The following is a 20,652-nucleotide window of genomic DNA, read 5'->3' on the forward strand; positions in this document are numbered from 1 at the left end:
AGTTCTGATAATCGTCAATGCTACATTGACTGACAGCAAGTCAGGTTGTACTTTACTGGACCGTTTGTGTTTATTTATCTTCTCTGGTGTCACGTAGTCAAGACTGCGACAGGAGCTCATATGTTACAAATAATGGACAACAGGTAGAAACAGAATGAAAATATGTGTCAATGTAGAATAGCGGTTCCCAAACTTTTTAGGCCATGCACCCCCTTCTACATCCCGACCGGGTTCATGCACCCCCAATCCCCCACACCTTAAAAAAAAAAGCAACAGAGCCTATTTATAGCCGCATAAAAATCAGACCAATGAGAGAACAGTTTGCTCGCGCGTGGCATTTGTTTACAAGATAAAAAACACAAAAAAGACAAAAAACCTTCCTGCACCGTGCCTTCGAAAAGGTAACGGACGTACACCAGAAGATTGGCCAGATTGACCCCATCTGTAGACTCGTCTACTTGCAGAGAGTAAAACTCACTCTTCTTCAGGCGACCGACTAATGTAGCCAGGATGTCTTCGGACAAAGCATCGATGCGGCGTGACACAGTGTTGTTGGACACCGGGATCATGTCCAACTTGTTTGCTTCTCTCTCTCCAATCATACATTCCACCATCTCTTTGGCAGCTGGCAAGCACACGTCTTCGGCGATTGTGTGAGGTAGCCCCTTTCTTGCTATTCTGTGACCAGATATGAAGCCCGTAGTGCGTTTGTAGACCCAACACATGAATGAGACTGCAGTTGTTGTAACTCCTCCAATTTCGATATAAAAAATGTAAGGGGCTTTTGACTTGCACTGGCATGCTTGGTGTTCAGGTGGCGACAGTAAATAAGAGGGCTTCAGACAGCTGTTAGCCAGAACCTCACTGCACCAGGCAATACGACTGCGAAACCCTGTCTCCTAACGTAATCAGGGAGAAAATACGTTTATGGTCAAACGTAATTGAGAATGCATTTTAGTTTTGTGGGAACGTAATTTTTAGGAGACAGGACTGCACCATTAGACCACCATTACATTTTTCCTCTCGCGCACCCCCTAGAGGCAGCTCGCGCACCGACAGGGGTGCGCGCACCACACTTTGGGAATCCCTGATGTAGAGGATAGTTACAAAGACCAAACTTTACAAGCGGTCTTTAAAACATCCCCCCAGGAGGCCGCAGAATGGTCCAACAGCGATAGAGTGGACAGATGAGTCCCCACAAAGTCACCGTGTGAACATTTCTGCGTCCCCACAATGTTGCGACACTCACACACACACACACACACACACACACACACACACACACACACACACGTAGCCACGCACGGAGAGCAGCAGTTGCCATGGGACACGGTGTTCAGCCCTTAATGACTTCTTCCTCTTCTTTTTTCAGCAGAGAAACTCAAACATTCATTAAGCTCGATTACGTCAACCAGTGACAAAAGGAGCACAAAGACAGAGAGTCACTGGAGATGAATGGAGGAAGACAAAGAGTGAGAAAGAGAGAGACAGAGAGATACGGAGGGGAACACCTACAGACAACTACACAACTGGGGTTTAAAACTTGATACAAGACGGTGTTCAAATTCTAAATTATCATCTAAGAATTTAGACAAAATGCGGCATAAGTGTTGTCTTTTCCTGGTTTTAAAGGCTGCATTACAGTTAAGTGATGTCATATTATTTACCCACCCAATCATTATATCCACAATACTGATGATTATTTATCAAAAATCTCATTGTGGAAGTATTTTGTGGAAGCAGTCAAACTTGAAATATCGGCGCAATATTGAGAAACCTGTCTGTAAAAAAGATAAAAGACACAAACCCAACTAAATTTGATCATTAATGCCACCATTAAGGTTACTAGATCTCTCAGACGGATGCTGGGGAGTATTCATACTAACACGACTGATGGATCATCAACATCACAGCCAAATGCAGGGAGGTCAAAGGTCGTAGCACCTCGGCAACAGCTGGAACAAATATCTGTGCCTCCACAGAGATCCCTGTTATTGTAACCGCCGACCAGCCCGTCACACACACGGTGACACGCTGCTGATAACTGTGCTGCTATGCTGCGTGACCTCCAACACTCCTCACAGCATTTTGACATCGTGACTCATCTCCTGCTCTCGTCTCTGCTCAGCTCTGCAACTCAGTCTGACTCCCGGTTTTTCACTCATGTTTGAGAAGTCGGCTTAATAATAATGGAAGTTCTCTCGAAACCTTTACACGAAACAGACACTATAATACAGGCATAAAGAACACGACAAAATTCCAGTAGAACAATCACTAGATATAAGATCTCAGACGCACAGTACAGTGTAAAACATTAAGGAAACAGTTCCCTCGTCTTGTGAGCTAATTCATTAAAATGCGCTTAAAGTTGGTAAGCAACACTATTGTCAACACTTTTCCTGAATTGTGCCCCCTAGTTCTAATAAAGGGAATCTCAATGCTACACCATCTTTCAAGGTTTATTTTTGAGCAACAGTTTGTGACCCTTTCCTGTTTCCACATGACAATGACCCAATGTCATGGTTTTGGGAATGACACGTTCAACTATCACAGAAGACTGAAATGATCAGGTGACAATGAACTTTTGGCTGTGCAGACAATATTAAAGCCACTATACATTTGCTTTTGTGATTGTATCACTATTCTGTGTCCTGAAACTCACAAGATAGAAAAAATCAGACTATGAAGCAACAAATTTGTGTGTCCTTCGCATATCTCGAGAACCGCTGATCAGATCTACTTCACACTTGGCCAGCGTATTGCTGGGGACCGGAGTTTGTGCAGTGTCGAAATTTGGGTGATTTGGACACTGGTTCAATATCGATAAAGTTTGAATAAACAATAGTTAGTGCTCTGTGCAGCGGGCTACAGGGCCCGATCATGTCGTCAGCAGCGGGCCTTTACAGGCAGGACTGCAGTTCACTTTTGCTGCTGGATGCTGTACATACTAACGTTACAACCAAACTCTTCTTCACTTCCCCTGGAGTCCACAAGCAATGAGGGGATCTCAACTACACTGCAAGTAGCACTTGCAGGGGCCGAGCAATTGGCCAACTTCGAATGGCCATGCGCTCCAAATGGGCACGCCCCCAGAAAACGCTGAAAGCAGCAGAACCAGAAGCCAGGCAGTCGGCCCAATCTGAACCGGGACGCCCCCCGGAAAACTCTGCCACAAAACGCAAAACGAGTACTGCACTAGAATTCTTAATTAAAGGATCATGCTGTACATATTGGAAAACAAGATTTTACTCTCCTGTGGAGTGATTAATCTCTTTGGTTTTAGCCAAATCTTTGCCAGAATGCAAGGACTGAATGAGGGTTGTCAGCTTTGCATTCTGTCTGAGTTACACAAACAAAACAAAACAAAGCACATGCAAATAGAGACAATAAGACAGCCGCCTAACCTGCTCAATGAAATACTAACTGACTGACTGCAGAGTCTGGTCACAGAGGACACTGACAGGACAAACACTACCAGCCCGAAATACACACACTTCTACATTATGGTGGATTCATTAATATGGAGGAGACAACTCTCACCAGATGCTGCCTGTCAGTTGGCTCTTAGATCTATGAAAACAGTTCCCAGAGCTCCACCAGTACCCATCAACCCAAGCTGCTGGATGCTGGTATTGTGGAGCAGATGCTACAGGTGCTGCATTAGCAATATCGGTCTATTGATCGGTTGGTCCACCACTTAGGCCCTGGCGGAAATATCTCAACAAGTATCGGATGGACCAACATCAGGTCCAAATTTTTATTTGTCCAAAATACCAGCAAAAACAATGACATTCGCATAATCAGCTATAATTTGTGTTCATTGCTAATGAGCCAATGTTAGCATGCTAACACGCCAAACTAAGATGGAGAACATGCTAAGCTTCGTACCTGTTAAGCCTCATTGCAGAGCCGCTATCCTGGTTGTTGATTATTCGTCTTGTTTGAGCCTTTGAGCTTTTTGGTGGGAAAGATTTGCCACCTTTAATGTGTATGTCCAATCAGTGTTGATGCTAAATGTAGACAGCTGAAGCAATAAATTCCTCAGTGCATGCTATGTTAACACAGAGTTTTCCTGCCCATGGAGCTGTGCCTACATGTACCAGGATGCATTGGGCACATGCTTCTGACAGCCAGGGTCCTTGCCATCCATAACCTCTTACACTACTCCGTAGGAATCCGTAATGGACAAAGTCACCATGACGTCACCCATTGGTTTGTGGATCTCGAGTCCGGCTTTCGCCATCTCGTTTTTTTGTGAAAGTAAAATCAAACCCTGAATAAGACATTTTTAGTTGACCAAAATGTTACAATGAACTGAAAACACACTGTTAAAGGTCTTAGTCGAAAAAACACAATACAATTCTCAGACCGGCAATATGGTCTATTTGACTCTAAATGGACCATCATTTACTAAATGAACATCATGCTGTATTGAAGAATACTTGAAACTAGAGATTGAGACCATAAACTCATGTTTACAATGTTTACTGAGGTAATAAATCAAGAGAGAAGTAGTCATTTCTCATAGACTTCTATACAAACCAAAGGAGTCGCCCCCTGATGGTCAGTAGAGAGAATACAAGTTTTCTGCTTCTGCTTTGGAAGTTGCCGCTTGTGTTGAACGTAGCTAGTTTGCAATACAAGCAAAGAGAGCAATGGAAATCATGTTATGCTCCTTGGGGGGAGGCGGAGACTAGAAGTCCAAGCTGAATTAGCCTGTAGTTCATCCTTGCATCCAACTACGTCACTGTCATGTGAAATTACCACGGGGGATGCAGGAAGAACAACAGTTGCAGCTGCGACCTCAGCTTTCTGGGTCAATACAGCACGCACTGAGGAATTTATTGATTCAATCGACTGCATTTACCATCAACACTGATTGGACGTCCACATGAAAGGTGGCAAATCTTCCCTTTAAGACCTTCTGCTCTGACGCACAATACCGGCACTATGACCTGCACTAAAAAGAATGCTTGCATTTTGAGCAGCAGGTGCGTGCTGTCTGTAGTTTTCTTCTTGTGCCTCCGGGAAAACAAAACCTCTTCATGTGTAATGTAACACCAGTGAAGCGCACACTGCTGCTTACTGGGGATTAAAGAACAAAACGGTGGAAAAAAACAGCTGCAAGGTGCATGGCAAGGTGTGATGTAGGCAACAAACACAGCCAGAGCACAGGTGAGCGGTGATACGGCAGTGTCAGGTATCAATAAAAAAGACGGCTTCAAAGCTGCTCTCGGTGTGATCAGTTTGTGACAGAGCCAAATTCCATCTGAGAGCACGGCGAACACATTTGTCAACAAGATTTTAAAGAACGAGCTCAATATTTTGGGACGTACACTTTCCTTTGGTAGTATGAGATGAGGAAATCAATATCAATCTCATGTCTGCGTGTTAAGTACAGACCTAGAGTCGGCATGTATTTAGCCTAGCTTAGCGTAAAGACTGGAAGCAGGGGTAAACAGCTAGCCTGGCTCTGGCCAAAGTTTAAACACACACTTACAAACACTTACAAATCAAACTAATTGATCGATTGACTGTGTCTATCGTTCCTGTGCGTCACTCCAATATCTTGCCTGGCTTCATCATGGTGACGACAAAAATTTGTTTCACTATTGGAACTTATAGAGTGCTGCAGGAATGCGTCCTAAATCCAGAAATGAGTCAGCATTTTTGCACTTCCGGTTCGCTTGTCTCGAGGTCAATGGGTTTTTGGTTGGGAGCCTGAAATAAGGTCTGTGGTTAAGAGACTTTCAAGTTTTGTTCCACAACATAAAAAAACATCCCACAAGTGAATTTTGAGGGTCTTAACCCTCTGAACCCCAAGCTGATGAAATATCACAATTATTTAGTTACTTTTCCTGACGGAAGCATTTGGCACACATGATGTGTTCAAGGAACTGCAGATAGTTGAAAATCCAACAATAATGGCTGTTTTTACAGCCTCAGGCCACGATAAATATGCTTTTCAAACCTTCTTGCAGGTTTTGGGGTTCAGAAAGGAGGTTTCTCACAAGTGGCTGCATGAGAACACTATTCATCATCTAGAACACTAGTCCTCCTTTAGCTTAGTGCTGGTGACGTGAAGTCGTGCGAGCGTAGTGTTTGTTTGTACTCTAACGTTAGCTTTTTACTTCTAACGATTACGTTCACGCTTCAACAAGTTTGTGAAGATGATCTTTCTGAACAAAACGTGTGAGTATCATCAACATTTCTTTGCCACGACCTAAAATTCAATGGAAAAAATCATATTCACTTTTTTTTTGAATTCACAATGCTGAAATATCAAAATACATCATCCCTGGGGTTGTTGGAATTCTAGTGGTATTGCAAAGTATTTCTAGTGCCGGCCCACACAGATACTGCACCAATCAAATTTAAGTACCATCATAGTGAGTCCAAATCAAAAATGCACCCCTCACAGAGTCCAATATGGGGGGAGATATCACTGCAGACACAATACTCCAAACAAGTCAACAAGTCCAAACAAACACCAAGGCTAGAGGTCCTGCAGACAGCTGCTGTTCTACAGAGGTCAAAGGTCAGTATTTTGCCGTATATGTCAATAATAAACTTGCTACGAAACCCCTGTTCCCAGTAACAAACTGCATTCCTACAGGCTGATTCCTTCAGACGTTTTAATCCAGCCAAGCCCAACAGCCTGAAACAGGCGTGACCTGCTGAAGCCCGACACTGTTCTTGTTGTTGTTGTGACAACCGATCAGGAGCTCACTCTCAAAATATTGAGGTTTTAAGACTGATTGCTGGATAGCCGTATTATCCAGCTACAGACGTTTTTTTGTAGTTTTATCTATAATTTCTGTCAACTGTAACAACATATTTGCTAAACTGTACCAAGCCAAGTGTTTAGACAAGACAACTTCACTAAAAAGAAGTCTGACAGGTCAGGAAGCAGGTCAGTCAGTTGACCACACAATAATAATACAACAAAAATGAAATTACGATGTAATTTTATATCGTCACATGTATTGTGATAAAGTAAACACACACACACACACTTACAGCTCTGACTGGCAGCTCCTCAGCCTGTTGTGAGTACACTAATGGCTGCCTCTGAATGTCTCTGTGTGTAAGTGTGTCTCTCTCTCTCTGTCTGACTCTGTTCTTAGCCAATCAGGGCTCACCTGAATCAGAGGGAGGGCAGCAGGTATGGAGGAGAGAGAGAGAGAGAGACAGAGACAGTGACAGAGAGGGAGAGAGACAGAGAGGGAGGGAGACAGAGAGAGAGAGACAGAGACAGAGAGAGACAGAGACAGAGAGGGACAGAGACAGAGAGAGGGACAGAGACAGAGAGAGGGACAGAGACAGAGAGGGAGAGACAGAGAGAGAGAGACAGAGACAGAGAGGGAGAGACAGAGAGAGACAGAGACAGAGGCGGCGTCTGACAGCTTTTGTCTGAAGAGTGAGTCGGAGAAAACGTGGCTCACAAAATAATTCAAACATATTCAAGGCGAACAGCTTCGCAGCTCAAAAAGGGAAAGATCCGACCTTCCACAGACGTCTGATTCACACGCTGTGTCTCGTTTCTAGAGTCACGAAGTTGAAAGAGTTATTTGGAGAGAGGTAAGTCGAGTTCATATTCTCACAGAATGTGAGGCGACTGACTGGATGGATATTAAACTCTCCTGCTTACATAAACCATCAGAACAGAAGATGAGCAATTGAAGGAGAATAAAAACATCCAATCAAACGGCTTATGATGACGTGTGCTCTTTGTTGTTATTGTAGAAACCTGACTAAACACTATTTACTTTAAACTGGTCCACTTTCAGATTCTGGATCAGTTTGGGATGAATTTAGCAACTTTTGTGATATGTTTTGTTCCAAACAGCAACAACAAAGTGTGCCAAATGTACTACCGCCCTGACTCACCCCTTCTTCTCTGTAGCTACGGCAGCTGAGGCCAAACTGACAGAGAAAATGTCCCAGAAACAAATGAGTCAAACTGATGGTTGTATCATCCTCATATGGTAAATTCATTCAGGAGACATCTGCGTTTCTATGTTGAGGAACATTTAGGAGATCATCGACAGAAAACGTGTGGCTACTTCTGTCCGCATGACACGTCTGTGTGAGCTACAGCCGTCAGTTCATCCACTTATTGTCTATAAAATCAGCTTGTCCCCTTGGATTTGTAAATTCAGCAGGACACTTAAGTCCAAAGCTGAATGCGGCTCAGATATGCAACTGCAGAGTTTGACCTGCTGCACAGTCCGCTGCACAGTCCGCTGCACACGGCCACGCAAATCGAGGCCCACCGTGTAAAGCCCAGTAGAACAGAGCAGAATTATCATGAAACAGACCTGACAGCATTGGCCTGTCTCGTGGTTCCCCATCAGACTCCTGCAGGAAGCCAATCAGACCAAAGCACGCAGCGCTGCTCTCCGCCCGTCTGGAGGACAAGTTCTCACGCCTTCACCTCCTCGCCACACCTTCTCAATAATGCCATGTGTGCATCTACACCTGTGTGTCTGCGTGTGTGTCTGAAGTCTAAAGTCCTGCATTGTGTCGTACCTCTCACGCGTCTCCCAGTGAATAAAAGCCGCAGTAGTAACAGCAGCTTTGCAGGCAGTCACACCCCAAACCCAAATACATACCTGGCTTTGTACCATGCCAGGTGTCAACCGGAGAATGTAAATAGATGCTACGTTCATAGGTGCCTCAGAAGTGGAGCAAATGCATCCCCGGTGTTCAATTAGGGAGAGAAAAAGTCAAAATCTTGCTACCCCACTATTTGTCTTTTTCAAAATAAAGGTATCATCATACAGTCCTGCCAATCAGGTGGTTATATTTAGGCAGCCTATATCGATGATCATTTGACTATCTACAGTAACTGATCAAATCAATAAAAAAACACACATTTTGACCCTTACTGACTCTTCTGGTTGCAAAAAGGAGTCAGATTCTATGAGAAAATGACTCTACTTCTCTCTTGATTTATTACCTCAGTAAACATTGTAAACATGAGTTTATGGTCTCAATCTCTAGTTTCAAGTCTTCTTCAATACAGCATGATGTTCATTTAGTAAATTATGGTCCATTTAGAGTTAAACAGACCATAAAGCAGGGTATGCTTTGGGGCGGGCTTACTGTGATTGACAGGTCGCTGCAGCTACCAGAGTCACTCCTCAGCATTCCAGACATGGTAACTTCTGTTCATTGGTTGTGAAAAAAACCAACATGGTGATGGCCGTAATCCAAGATGGCTTCGGCGAGATTGCAGAACTCAAGGCTTCAAAACAGCAGTCCACATTCGAATGTGTGACGTCACCATGACTACGTCCGCTTCTTATATACCGTCTATGGATAATTCACACAGAAGTCTGAATGTTTACAAAGGTAAGACACCATTTAGCTTTAACCGTCATCGAAGACTGATAAGAGAGCGTAGGAAAAGATGAAGAAGAAAATAAGGTGAATGAACCTGCTTGACGTTTCGCGAAAGAGACGGATCCAAGAGCAACGTGGCTATTAATAATAATATTAATATTCTGCCCTGTTGATCTTATTATTTGGGATGTAGTGGAGGGCTAATCCAAGAGGTTAGGTGGTGTGGAAATGCAAGATTTTTTTTAATTACAAAATGTTTCCTGCATCTATTCAATGCGTTACATTGCATTGTGGGATTGATAGCAGAAAGTAGTGTACATGCCATCGACACAGACTAACTTCAGGGTCAGCTGTTCATTCACAAGTAAGTCTCTCTTTGGTGACGCACAACTGACGTCAGGTCGATGTCAGCAACAAATACCAACAAACACTTTCAAATTATCATTATCCAGCAACTGGATCCGACGACTTAACATTAGAATAACACGCTGTATGACTTTATCTACCGGCCACCAGAACCAACTGTGCCAGACTGGAACAGACTCGGTCCAACTTAGTTCTAGGAAATAAATCTACCTTATCAGTTCATTTTGACAAAGAACGTTACTGGATTGTGTGTGTGTGTGTGTGTGTGTGTGTGTGTGTGTCTCTGTGTGTGTGTGTGCTGATTCCAGACAACCAAATCTGATTTGGACTATGAACCAGGATGTACCGCTGAATCCTGACCAGTTACAGATTAGACTGGCTAACTAGAAGGAAGGGAGGAAGCAAGGAAGGAAAGAACAAAGGAAAGAGGGAACGTTTTAAGCTGTTACCGCTGCAGTGATTCATATTTTCTCTTTGTGCAAAGATAAAAACCAATCTGTTAGAAAACAGTGGAGACCAGAAAACCTATTTCATTACAGTTCTAATTCAACTTTAGCATAAAGGAGCTTGATGCCTAACAATGGATAATTGTGACTCTAATGTTATGGTATTCCTACTCGATAGATACATATAATGATTCAAATTTTGATATTAATTTCAGTGACTTTTAGAGCATGAATGTCATATTCTGATTTAGAAATTCAGCCGTAAGAATACGGAAAAAAATTGCAAGAAAAAAACATTGATTTCCAGGAATTTACGGGTAGCTCAAATCAAGGACTCTGATTGGTTCATAGCCGTGATATAATACCCATATACCAAAGCAATGATACGAATTATTTTGCTCTTTCACTAGCTGCTAGTGTACCTTCCGAAGCAACCGCTGTTCCATAGCAACCGCCTCGGAGGCCCAGCCCAGGACAGCCTGTTTTAGTGTGACCGTTATTCTTTATCAATAAAAAAAATACTGAAATTGGAATGTGTCTATAACTTTCATGTTGTCTACTTAATAATGCCCCTTAGCTGTGATATAATCACAACATACAAAGGCCTGTCTTGAGCTGTTTCTAAATTATAGACTTACTGATTAATAAGTTTAATTTGAAGGAATATCAATTAGTGAAAAGCATGAAAATATTGTTTGTTCCAGTGTATTTTACCACCCCTATGGGAAGCTTAACGTGTGTATGTGGAATGATATCATCATTAGTCTCATAGTAATCATTTACTAAAATCTGAAACAGGTGTTTTCCCCTCGTTTCTGAATTTCCTCCTCGTCATTACCCATCACCCAGAGAGATTTCCCTGTCAATCTCTCTCTCACACACACACACACACACTCACTCTGCTACCCGATCTCTACCCGATGGGGTTAGAAATAGCCAAACTAACACACATACACACAGAGTCTGTACCTGCGGACGGTGAGCTGCAGAGTCTTGTACGATCCTTTGACCAGAGCGATGGCCTCCTGTCTGTATCCAGTCAGCTCCACGTCGTTGATGATGATGATCTTATCCCCCGCCAGCAGAGGCTGCTCCAAACTGTCCGCCTTGCCGCCCTCCTCTACCTGCACAGACACAAACACACAAACACCTGTAAGTCCAGATTCACTGGGAAAGTGGCGTAGTGCAAATGTGTACAGCAAGACGTCAATGATTTGGCAGCTATTTGCTGCAGATTTAGCTAAATGATTTACAAAAGCGCAGACTCATTATGCATTCAGTCTGCTAGTGAGAGAGAAATCAGCAGGACAAGACCAGGCGGCAACCTCCGGTTCTGCTAAGCAAAGCCAATGCAGAAGTGTCTTAAAACTTGCATTCTCTCTACTGACCAGCAGGCGGCGGCTCCTCAGGTTACAAAAATAAGTCCGATTGTATAGAAGTCTATGAGAAAATGACTCTACTTCTCTCTTGATTTATTACCTCAGTAAACATTGTAAACATGAGTTTATGGTCTCAATACAGCATGATGTTCATTTAGTAAATTATGGTCCATTTAGAGTCAAATAGACCATAAAGCAGACTATGCTTTAGGGCGGGCTTACTGTGATTGACAGGTCGCTACCAGAGCTGATACGTCGTCTCTACGTCACTTCTCCGCATTCCAAATAACTTCTGTTTATTGGTTGCGAAAAACACAACATAGCGACGGCCGTAATCCAAGATGGCGACGGCGTAATTGCCGAACTCAAAGCTTCAAAACGGCAGTCCATAAACCAATAGATGACGTTGCGATGACTACGTCCACTTCTTATACACAGGCGAAGACCACCAAGCTCAGAAAACAAATAATGAAATGACCTAAGAGGTCTACTGGGTTCATGCTGCAGTCCTTCCCTGCCTGCAGTCTCTGTGCTAAGCTAGGCTAAACATGTCCTATCTCTGTACTGGTAACACAGCGATGGAACTTGTTGAGTCACACTTGCTGTGGCAGCCGTTATCAGGGTTGCTATTGTACCGACGGGTAGGAACCACTTGTGGTGTGCTCATGTGTGCGTTCGTGGGTCAATGTCGGGAAAAGAAGGAAGTCTTGGCTGTTTGCCCGGTGGCTTTTTTCATTCTCACATCCTGTCTGTCTCTATTTTTCTTTACGGGTTGTATTTTAAGTAAAACTTCACTGCATCTATACCTGTCTTTTCTAATTAAATTGACTGTTCACTTAAACCCTTTAAACTATTCACTTAGCAATCATAACTACTCCATACAAGGAAGACGGTGGACGTTGGACAACTTTTTTCATAAACCTAGCTTATTACCTACAGTGACATAGTGTTAACTTCCAATGCCTTGGGTTAGCATATCATTTTAATAACATGTTACTTTAGATAACGCCTGTTTATGACTGGTGCATCAGCTGTGTTGGAGCCAAGATGCTATAAGGATGTTGGTCGAGTGCCCCAAAACAATAACCGGCTGCACGGGTTAACGGAAGTTGTAGTGTTTCCGAGCACCAGAGTCCCTTTAGAAAACTTCTTAGAGAACCTTTACTACAGAGGGCACTGCTACGATCAATCTTGGTTCTGGTTCTCCTTTCCCTCTCTTCCCTCCTGTGGGCCCAGCAGTACGGCCTGGGTCTCCAGCAGCGTGGTGTCAGCAGCGTGGTGTCAGCAGCGTGGTGCCGGCAGAGCAGCGAGGCAAAGCTCTGCTCCTCGCCCGAGGAGGAGACACTTCAGCCGAGCTCTGAGCGGCTTTGTCTCAGCTGGAGAACCCGCCGGAGTCTGAGTTGAATGAGTTTCTGGTGAACCTGCATGATTTCGTCCGATTTCGGCCGATGACAAGTATTAAGAATAACTATATAGAAACAGCCAATCTCCTCGCTGATGGTCTCGTTAACTTATGTTGGTCATATAGAGGCATCTGTATTACATTGAGACTGTTTCATAAACAGTTAAATGTTCCTTACAGTAACTTTAAGTTTCTCATCACTCTTACATTGTTGTTGTCTACATGATGTTGCAATTGAAACTCACGGACTGGTACACCCACAGACACCTACAGACATACTGTCAGCATGACCCAACTGCATTATCAGCGGTGCCAATGATGCCTCTCAGCAGCGTGTGCGACAGTATCAGGACCTACGTCCTACTGAGTGTTTATCGCTGTGTCCGTCCTCTGTGAGGTCACATTGTCTTGCGCTCTCGTTTTCTATAAGATAAGCTCAATGAAATCCTGAGACGGTCGTCAAAATATTTCTGCACAAACGTCGCCGGCTCAGACTGGAACCCCGGATGCTTGCTGGTTGGGTCGGGTGAGAATAAAAAAACTAGGTGGGCCTCGATACGCAGGAGAGACTCGACCACAGAGGCAGTAGCGAGGTAAGCAACCGATCAGCACAAGATATCCATCCTGGTTTGTGTTCTTGTGCAATTAAATCTGGCCCACACTTTATAATGTGGTTCGCTTTTTCAGTTCAGTGGCCTCACAGAAATGAGGAGTCAGCGTTTTTTTGACACAGTCTGAACATGGACTTCATCATCATGAATACTGAGGCCTTTAGCCCTGAACGTATGACGTGACTGCAACATCCAGGCTCCCATTCCCTCCTGGTATTACCATGTGATCTTATCTGGACAAGGAAAAAACTCATGTAAATGCAGGCGTAAATGAACAAAGTACACACAGTAATCAGTGTGCGATGGGGATCATCGTGATCACACCTGGACAAGTTTTCAAGCGACCTGTGCAAAGGAAAAGCCAGCAGAGCCCATGCTTCGGGAGACTTACTACGACGTGCAAGACAAAGGTCCTGTGACCGATGGAGGTAGCTGAGCTAGCGCTAGTGCTAGTGAGCTTCTCCACCACACACATTAGGATATTGGCATCACAATGCGGGCAGAATCCAGACAACAAGAAGGATTTCCCTCCTGTTTATTATGTGTGTGTTAGTTACACTGTTATAGTCAAACTAAAACAAAAAGATAATATTATGCGAATCTTCCGCCGATCTTTGGCATCCATGGGGCTATAGAGCAAGCGCACAAGCATTTCCTTTAACCCCGCCTCCAAGCTATCGGCCTCGGGCTCATTCACATAAACTGAGGAAGGACAATAACTCTGTATTCGGCTAGGAGTTCATTTTACAACTTTTAGGACCTAATGATTTAAATAAGGGTTATTCTAGTTTTCCTACTCGGAAGATGATTTACCAAAAAGATTTGCTGATTGAAAGACGTCTCTTTTCCAATGTACTTCAAGTCTATGGGGAAAAGTATTTCTGGGTGAATCCGTCGGCACAGGCTACCGATGTAGGCTTCTGTTTTAATTTGGCATAATGGTTCAGCTGTTTCCTATACGTATAAGCGCGTAGACATGACCGGACGGGACCGACAAAACTGGAAATTGACCCAACACTGACGTGGACTCCAGCATGTAAGAGCAATAAGATGCACTTCCTGTCATGGCCAGTGGATATACTGCTCCAAGAAAACTCTGACTTTATTGAAATTAATGGGGGAAAACCTACAACTTCTCAAATGCAAAGTCCAGGCACTGTGGGTGTCACTTGACTGTCCCACCAATGTCCACACTGTCTTTGTCCAAATTAAGATTTCCTGACAACTAACTGACAAAGTCGAACTACACAGATCAAAGGTCGGGTTCACCATGGGGACTAGGAATACATTAACTAACACCACACAGTGACTGTATTTGATAGTTGATTTCACATACTTTCCTGTGATTGACAAAAGGTATCTAGCACTGTTCTGAAACAACAAACCCCACCCATCTGGGAATATTTGAATGTTAAAACAACTGCCAAGAATTTCACTCAGGGTGTGTCTGACCCTCTTCTGAATTACAAAATGTGTTACTTTTCAACAAAGGCATTCTGTGTTTAGATCCACACAGCCCCGACATTCGAAAGGGTCCTCAAACGCAGCGCTCCCCAAACATTCTGTAGGTCCTGAGTGATTTTAAGCACCTATGTACGGTGGCCCTGAGGGGCCAAAACACAACAACATTACAGAAAACACAATGACATTTTCCAAAACTCGTCAACAGATGGAGGTTTGGTGTGAGGAGCAGGCCCCCGACAAACGAAGATGGGTTGACTGACTGAGTAACACAAATGTGGGATGAGTCTGATGAGCTGTGCTGATACAAAGGAAATGAAGCATCCTCTCAGAGCTGTGAAAGAATAACAGCGTGCTGAAATGTAAACCGCTGCTCGGCTCTGTAGAGCGGTGCACATCAGGAATAAGGAATAAATATACCCATATAAGGCTCGCAGAATCACCCAGTAACGCCGTGTAACAGTGTGTGTGTGTGTGTGTCACTGACTTTGGTATTCCAGCTGAAATTCATTATCCTGCAGATGGAGATATCCAAGCAGAGCAGCTCAGCCTGTTCATACCGTGACTGAAACAACATACCTCCTCTAATCAATAAAGACTGTGAGATTTAGGAAAATATCCTCAGACAGCAGTGTGGGGGGGGGGACTGAATTGATTTTGAATAGTTGTGTCTTTGCTGGCTTGTGAAAAATTAAAATGAAGCAATTGTCAAACCCCTATCAATGTCTCTGTCTACTCAAGGTAAAAGAAAAAGAAAGTGAAAGATTGAAGACATCAATAGACATCAATGTTGGTATTGTGATTAAAATGCTTTAGGGTGGGGCTACCTTGTGATTGACAGGTCGATATTGCTACCAGAGCCATATCCCCCAGTCCAAATACGGTCACTTTCGTTCACTGGTTGCAAAAAAACAAGATGGTGACGGTCAAAATGACGAACGCAAAGCAGTCCACAAACCAATGGGTGACATCACGACAATTACTGCCACTTCTTAAATACAGTCTATGTTTGTCACGGGGGCAGCCATGTTGGCACCTGAGCTGTTCACCAAGCAGTTCCTGTCAGTTGTACTAGCGGCGCTTTTCGATAGAGAGCATGGTTACGAATCGTAACCCCAGATTTTATGAGTACAGCTTTTGTTCTTTAAGAGCTGTTGCTATACAAAGCTGAATTGAGATTTTTATGATCAATCTGCAACAGAAAAAACATCAACCAATGCTGAGGTGAAACATCCAATGGAGGTTTTTAAGAGGACCTGTCAGAGGCTTTTTCAGTGGTTTCAGCAGTGGCGGCTGGCCAATAGAGGGCCATGGGGCGTGGCCCCACCTTGAGCGCCCCTCCTTGAGCCACAAAGTTGTTTTTTTTACAAATTGTCAATATTTAGGTTTTTGAAATATGGAATGTACCCAGTAATATCTGTAAATTATGATATCTGCGCAAAATATATGCTTTTCCTGTACGTCCTCGCTGCCTGTCTGCATGTCCTCAGCGCTGGGGCCATCAAGAAATGGCCTACAAGAGTCTATGAAGCAGTTTAGCCAATTGCTGATCAAAGACATAAATGAGTGACATACAATTTAGCCAATCCTCAAATAGATTCAGCCCGGGGCCAAAGTCATTTGGCCCCAAGCTGCGTGTTCTCGTCGGGAGAAGTCTCTACAGGCGAGCGCCAGCACTACTCCTCCAAGACCCGTTTGAGAGGAGAACTTTGGCGGAGATTCTGCAGGCCAAAGTGCTGATCCCAGATCAGCCTGACCTCACAATCAGACAGTAGACTAGCAGGAAAGGGAAGCAGTACATGCGAAGCTTCTCTGCTAGCTGTACCAGACAGGTTTGGCTAGCTGGATGACGTCATGCTCATAACTTATTTAGCTTTTTAAAACAACGGGGACAGATCCAGCATGACAGCTACGGGAGTGAGGGATGAGGAGGTAAGGAACATGAGAACACCAGGACACACATAGAGAACTCTGTCAAGCTACATATTAGGCAAAGTGAACATCTTTTCTTGTACATAGTTGTCCTCAGTCTCATCTGCTTAACTTGATCATGGAGGCATCAACATTTAATTGAGATGGTAAATTAACAGTGAGAACTCATCATAGCTTATATCTATATACTGTATGTACGTGTGTGTTTTATATTATACTGAATATTATTATATGATATATATTATACTGTATATAGATATTATACTGAATTCCCTGTGAGGGTGACAAAAATAAGATGTCCTGACGTGTTTATCAAAGTGTTATTTACTGCTTTTTTTCGTGTTGGAATAAATGTTAAATATTTAACTGCAAAGTAGTAATGCGTGTTTGATACCTTAATTTTTTTGCATTAAATCATTCTGGGATGTTTGCTGAAATTGATTGGATGGCCCTACCTAGAACATGTTCCACCAGCCGTCACTGGGCTTCAGTACTGGGAGAGATAATGGGCCAGGAGTTTTGTACCGCATAACTGTCTGTTGAGGCTCCAGTACAGTTGCTGTTGGTCTATATGGGTTAATTTTTTTTTTTTGTTGAATCTCAACAGACATGTCCCTGTTAAGGTTGTCATGGATCCTTTACATGTTGGGTACAAGTTTTCAGAACTGTGATGGAGCTACAACTACAGAGTAGAGCAGAGTAGATCACCGCTGAACCAACAGAGGCAGCAGATATTCCCGGTTACAGCTTAACCATTGTCCATTATTTTGAAGGTGTAACCCTGGCAGTGTAATTGCACACGTCCAGTTCGATGCTGGTCATGAGACCTTCAGATTAAGACCCATTAAGACTGTTTAACCTGAGCCGAACCACCTGGATTAACAGAAACCTTCACTGTGACCTCTGACCCCGGCTCAGAACCGCGAGAAATGTGCTGCATTGTCGATAAACAACCGACAAAAAATCTCTTTTGTACTTCTCTTACCAAGGAAGGAGAAGAGATTCAGTGTGGACGGAGAGCGTCACAAAAATGACCCGATGTGGACGTACATCCTTTTCACTGTGTGGTCGGACAAACACCGGGAGACATTAGTTGGACATTTAGTGACAAACAGACAGACGAAAGAGGGAGAGTGAAAGGGAGAGGAAGTACAGAAAAAGACAGAAAAAGGCTGAGAGACACACCGTCAAACCGACAGAGACTGACCCGACATCAGGCAGATGTCGGGTCAAACATGGAGAACGGTGCTAACACTGATCTAATTACATAAAATAAAAGCATGAGTGTGTTCGAAAACACTCAGGACAACACATAATTCACATTCTTGTTCTATTTTACAGCATGCAGTTTGGCCTCCGTCCCAGAATGACCTCGGCACACACGCACACACACACACACTAGCTTGCTCATTTGCATTTTAATAAAATGAGGCCACATTGCTGCGAGGACAGAAAGGGTATCATTAATGACCACTGTCCTTATTACAGTAGCCAGGGCTGAGTGATTAATCATTTCTAAATCCAAATCGCACTTTGAAAGTGCCATATTTGAATAACTCGCATTATGCCTTAACAACCTAAAAGAGGAGAAATAATTATTCATAACAATAGTGTTTTGTCAGCTGCAGTTAATTCTGTGAGTTGGTCAACTATAGAATCAAACTCTCTGCATGCGTCAAAATCGTTTTTTTTCTGTTGAACGGTATTTCCCTATGTGCTTCGCATTGCACTGCCCAACACATAGCAGTCTGCACTGCAGAGCCTTGTTTGTTTGTTGAGGAAGAACATCACTCTTTGTATCATTTTGAGGTTTGAGAAGGAAGGAAGTGAGCTCTGTCTTTGTGGTGTTTGAGAGGCTTCCGAGATAAACAATCTAGCGTTAGCTGGTAACACGGTGTTCTTTTCAGTTGTGGTTGAGGGTGAATGACAAATGACAAATAGTCAACGGTAGTCTGAATCTTTTAGTTCAACATTCAAGCATTATATCATTGTATTAAGCCAAAAGCGCAGAATCTGGGATTCAGGGTTGTCTGTGGAGCTATTGCTAGCTTAGCAGCTAAAGTGAGATGATATCATTAGGGTTATTTCTGCTTGAATGGAGACTTCATTTTTAATAATTTGGCATAACAAACGTGGACAGTTTGAAAAAAGTGTGAATTAACCAGGTAGGGAAGGTCAAATAGGATTAGTGGTTGCATCATGGGAAATGTAGGTTTTGGCTTTTTTGGAGCTTACTCATAACTAAAAATCAGGTTATCTCTGCCTCTGGTGCTTTGAATGTGATCATTCTTTGTTACAACTCCTGTGAGGCAACCAATTTTAAGAAAGTGAAATACTGAAATACCCTTAAATTGCTTTCTCAATATTGGTCAGAAGGAGAATGTTAAAATTACTTCTGATATTTAAAGGGAAAATTTGCAACCTTTTATGTGGGTTTCCAATCAGCGCTGATGTAGTCAGGTAAATGTAGTCCACTGAAGAAATAATATCTCCAGTGCTGTATTGAACGAGACAGCAGATTTCTCCTGCTCCCACATTGTGAGCGGCGGATATATATTTACACAAAAAGAAAAACACAACCAGACACCCTCTGAATTCAGGTTTCTCTTAACTAACATTAGCTTAATTGTCTTGTTAGCTCATCGTACAACACACTTCATGTCTCCCATTGCACTTAAAGCTGGGCAGAATCAAAATAAAACTCCACTGTTCCAATAATCAACAACTCTGGTTTGGTTGAAATAAATCCTTGGGCCTGTAATTCATAGAGCGAGATATGAAAATATGTCGGCCCTACACGCTGGTTTTCCCCGCTGTATGTCTCTGCCGTCCGGCTGCCCGCTGAACAGTTGACTCAAAATAAGAAAGAAAAACACTGCTCGCTCTCCTTGGGTTGTCGTTGGCGACAGCATCCAACAAACACTGCCCACGCTGGCATTCATTCCAGCAGAATGATTCCCTTTCTGTGGGCATGGGAGGGCAATCTGAACAAAGGCACCTCCAGTTGGCGTTTGGTCCCGGCAGCTCAGGTTCTGGACGGTCCCCGTCGGCCATTTCCTGGTGCTGCAGCCTCGAACGGCCTGAATACAGCTGAATATCCCAGTCAGCCAGAACACTGTAAAATGTACATCCTTCACAACATCCTCTGCACTCATATATATATATATATATTTTTTTTTTTTTCTCATAGTGGGAAAAGTAACTAGCTTGGAGAACAAGGACGTTTTTGAATGGCATTGCCCAGCTACCAATGCTAAAGTAGCACTCTAGTTTCCTTGCCACCAATGACATCACTTTTGACGTCACTGGATGCAGGAAATACAATAGATTATGCAGCTGCACCCGGCTGCTAAAATAGGAATCCTGCTTTAAGGCGAAGGCATGAGTAGGAATATCAGGGTAAACCAATCAGAGGCAGAGTAGCGGGTCATGCCTTTGCCATAGTGGGATTCTAATATCACTGTGCCATAGAAGCAGAATATCTGAGGGCATTGTACCCACTGTATGCTTAACTCAGATAGATAAAGATAATATCATACTATATAATAAAATACATACGAAAAACATTATTTAAAAAAAGCTAATTTTATATAATAATAAATATGATAAAATATTATTTAAAAAAAGCTAGTTTGACTGTAAGGACACTTATTATCAAGCTATATATATATATATATATATATATATATATATATATATATATATAT

At 43.1% G+C, this 20,652-nt stretch overlaps 1 protein-coding gene across 3 annotated transcripts in view; it reads right to left on the minus strand.

The window, feature by feature from the left end:
• Window positions 1-20,652, minus strand: part of shroom3 (shroom family member 3) — a 69,537-nt gene that overhangs the window by 48,099 nt on the left and 786 nt on the right. For all 3 annotated transcript variants that reach the window (XM_031855439.1, XM_031855438.1, XM_031855437.1), the window contains exon 2: window positions 11,130-11,284. In XM_031855439.1, coding sequence (XP_031711299.1) covers window positions 11,130-11,284 — 155 coding nt within the window. The remainder of the gene's footprint in view (window positions 1-11,129; window positions 11,285-20,652) is intronic.

The sequence above is a fragment of the Anarrhichthys ocellatus genome, unplaced genomic scaffold, assembly GCF_004355925.1.
Source record: "Anarrhichthys ocellatus isolate YVR2014 unplaced genomic scaffold, GSC_Weel_1.0 scaffold16, whole genome shotgun sequence".
Lineage (NCBI taxonomy): Eukaryota > Metazoa > Chordata > Actinopteri > Perciformes > Anarhichadidae > Anarrhichthys > Anarrhichthys ocellatus.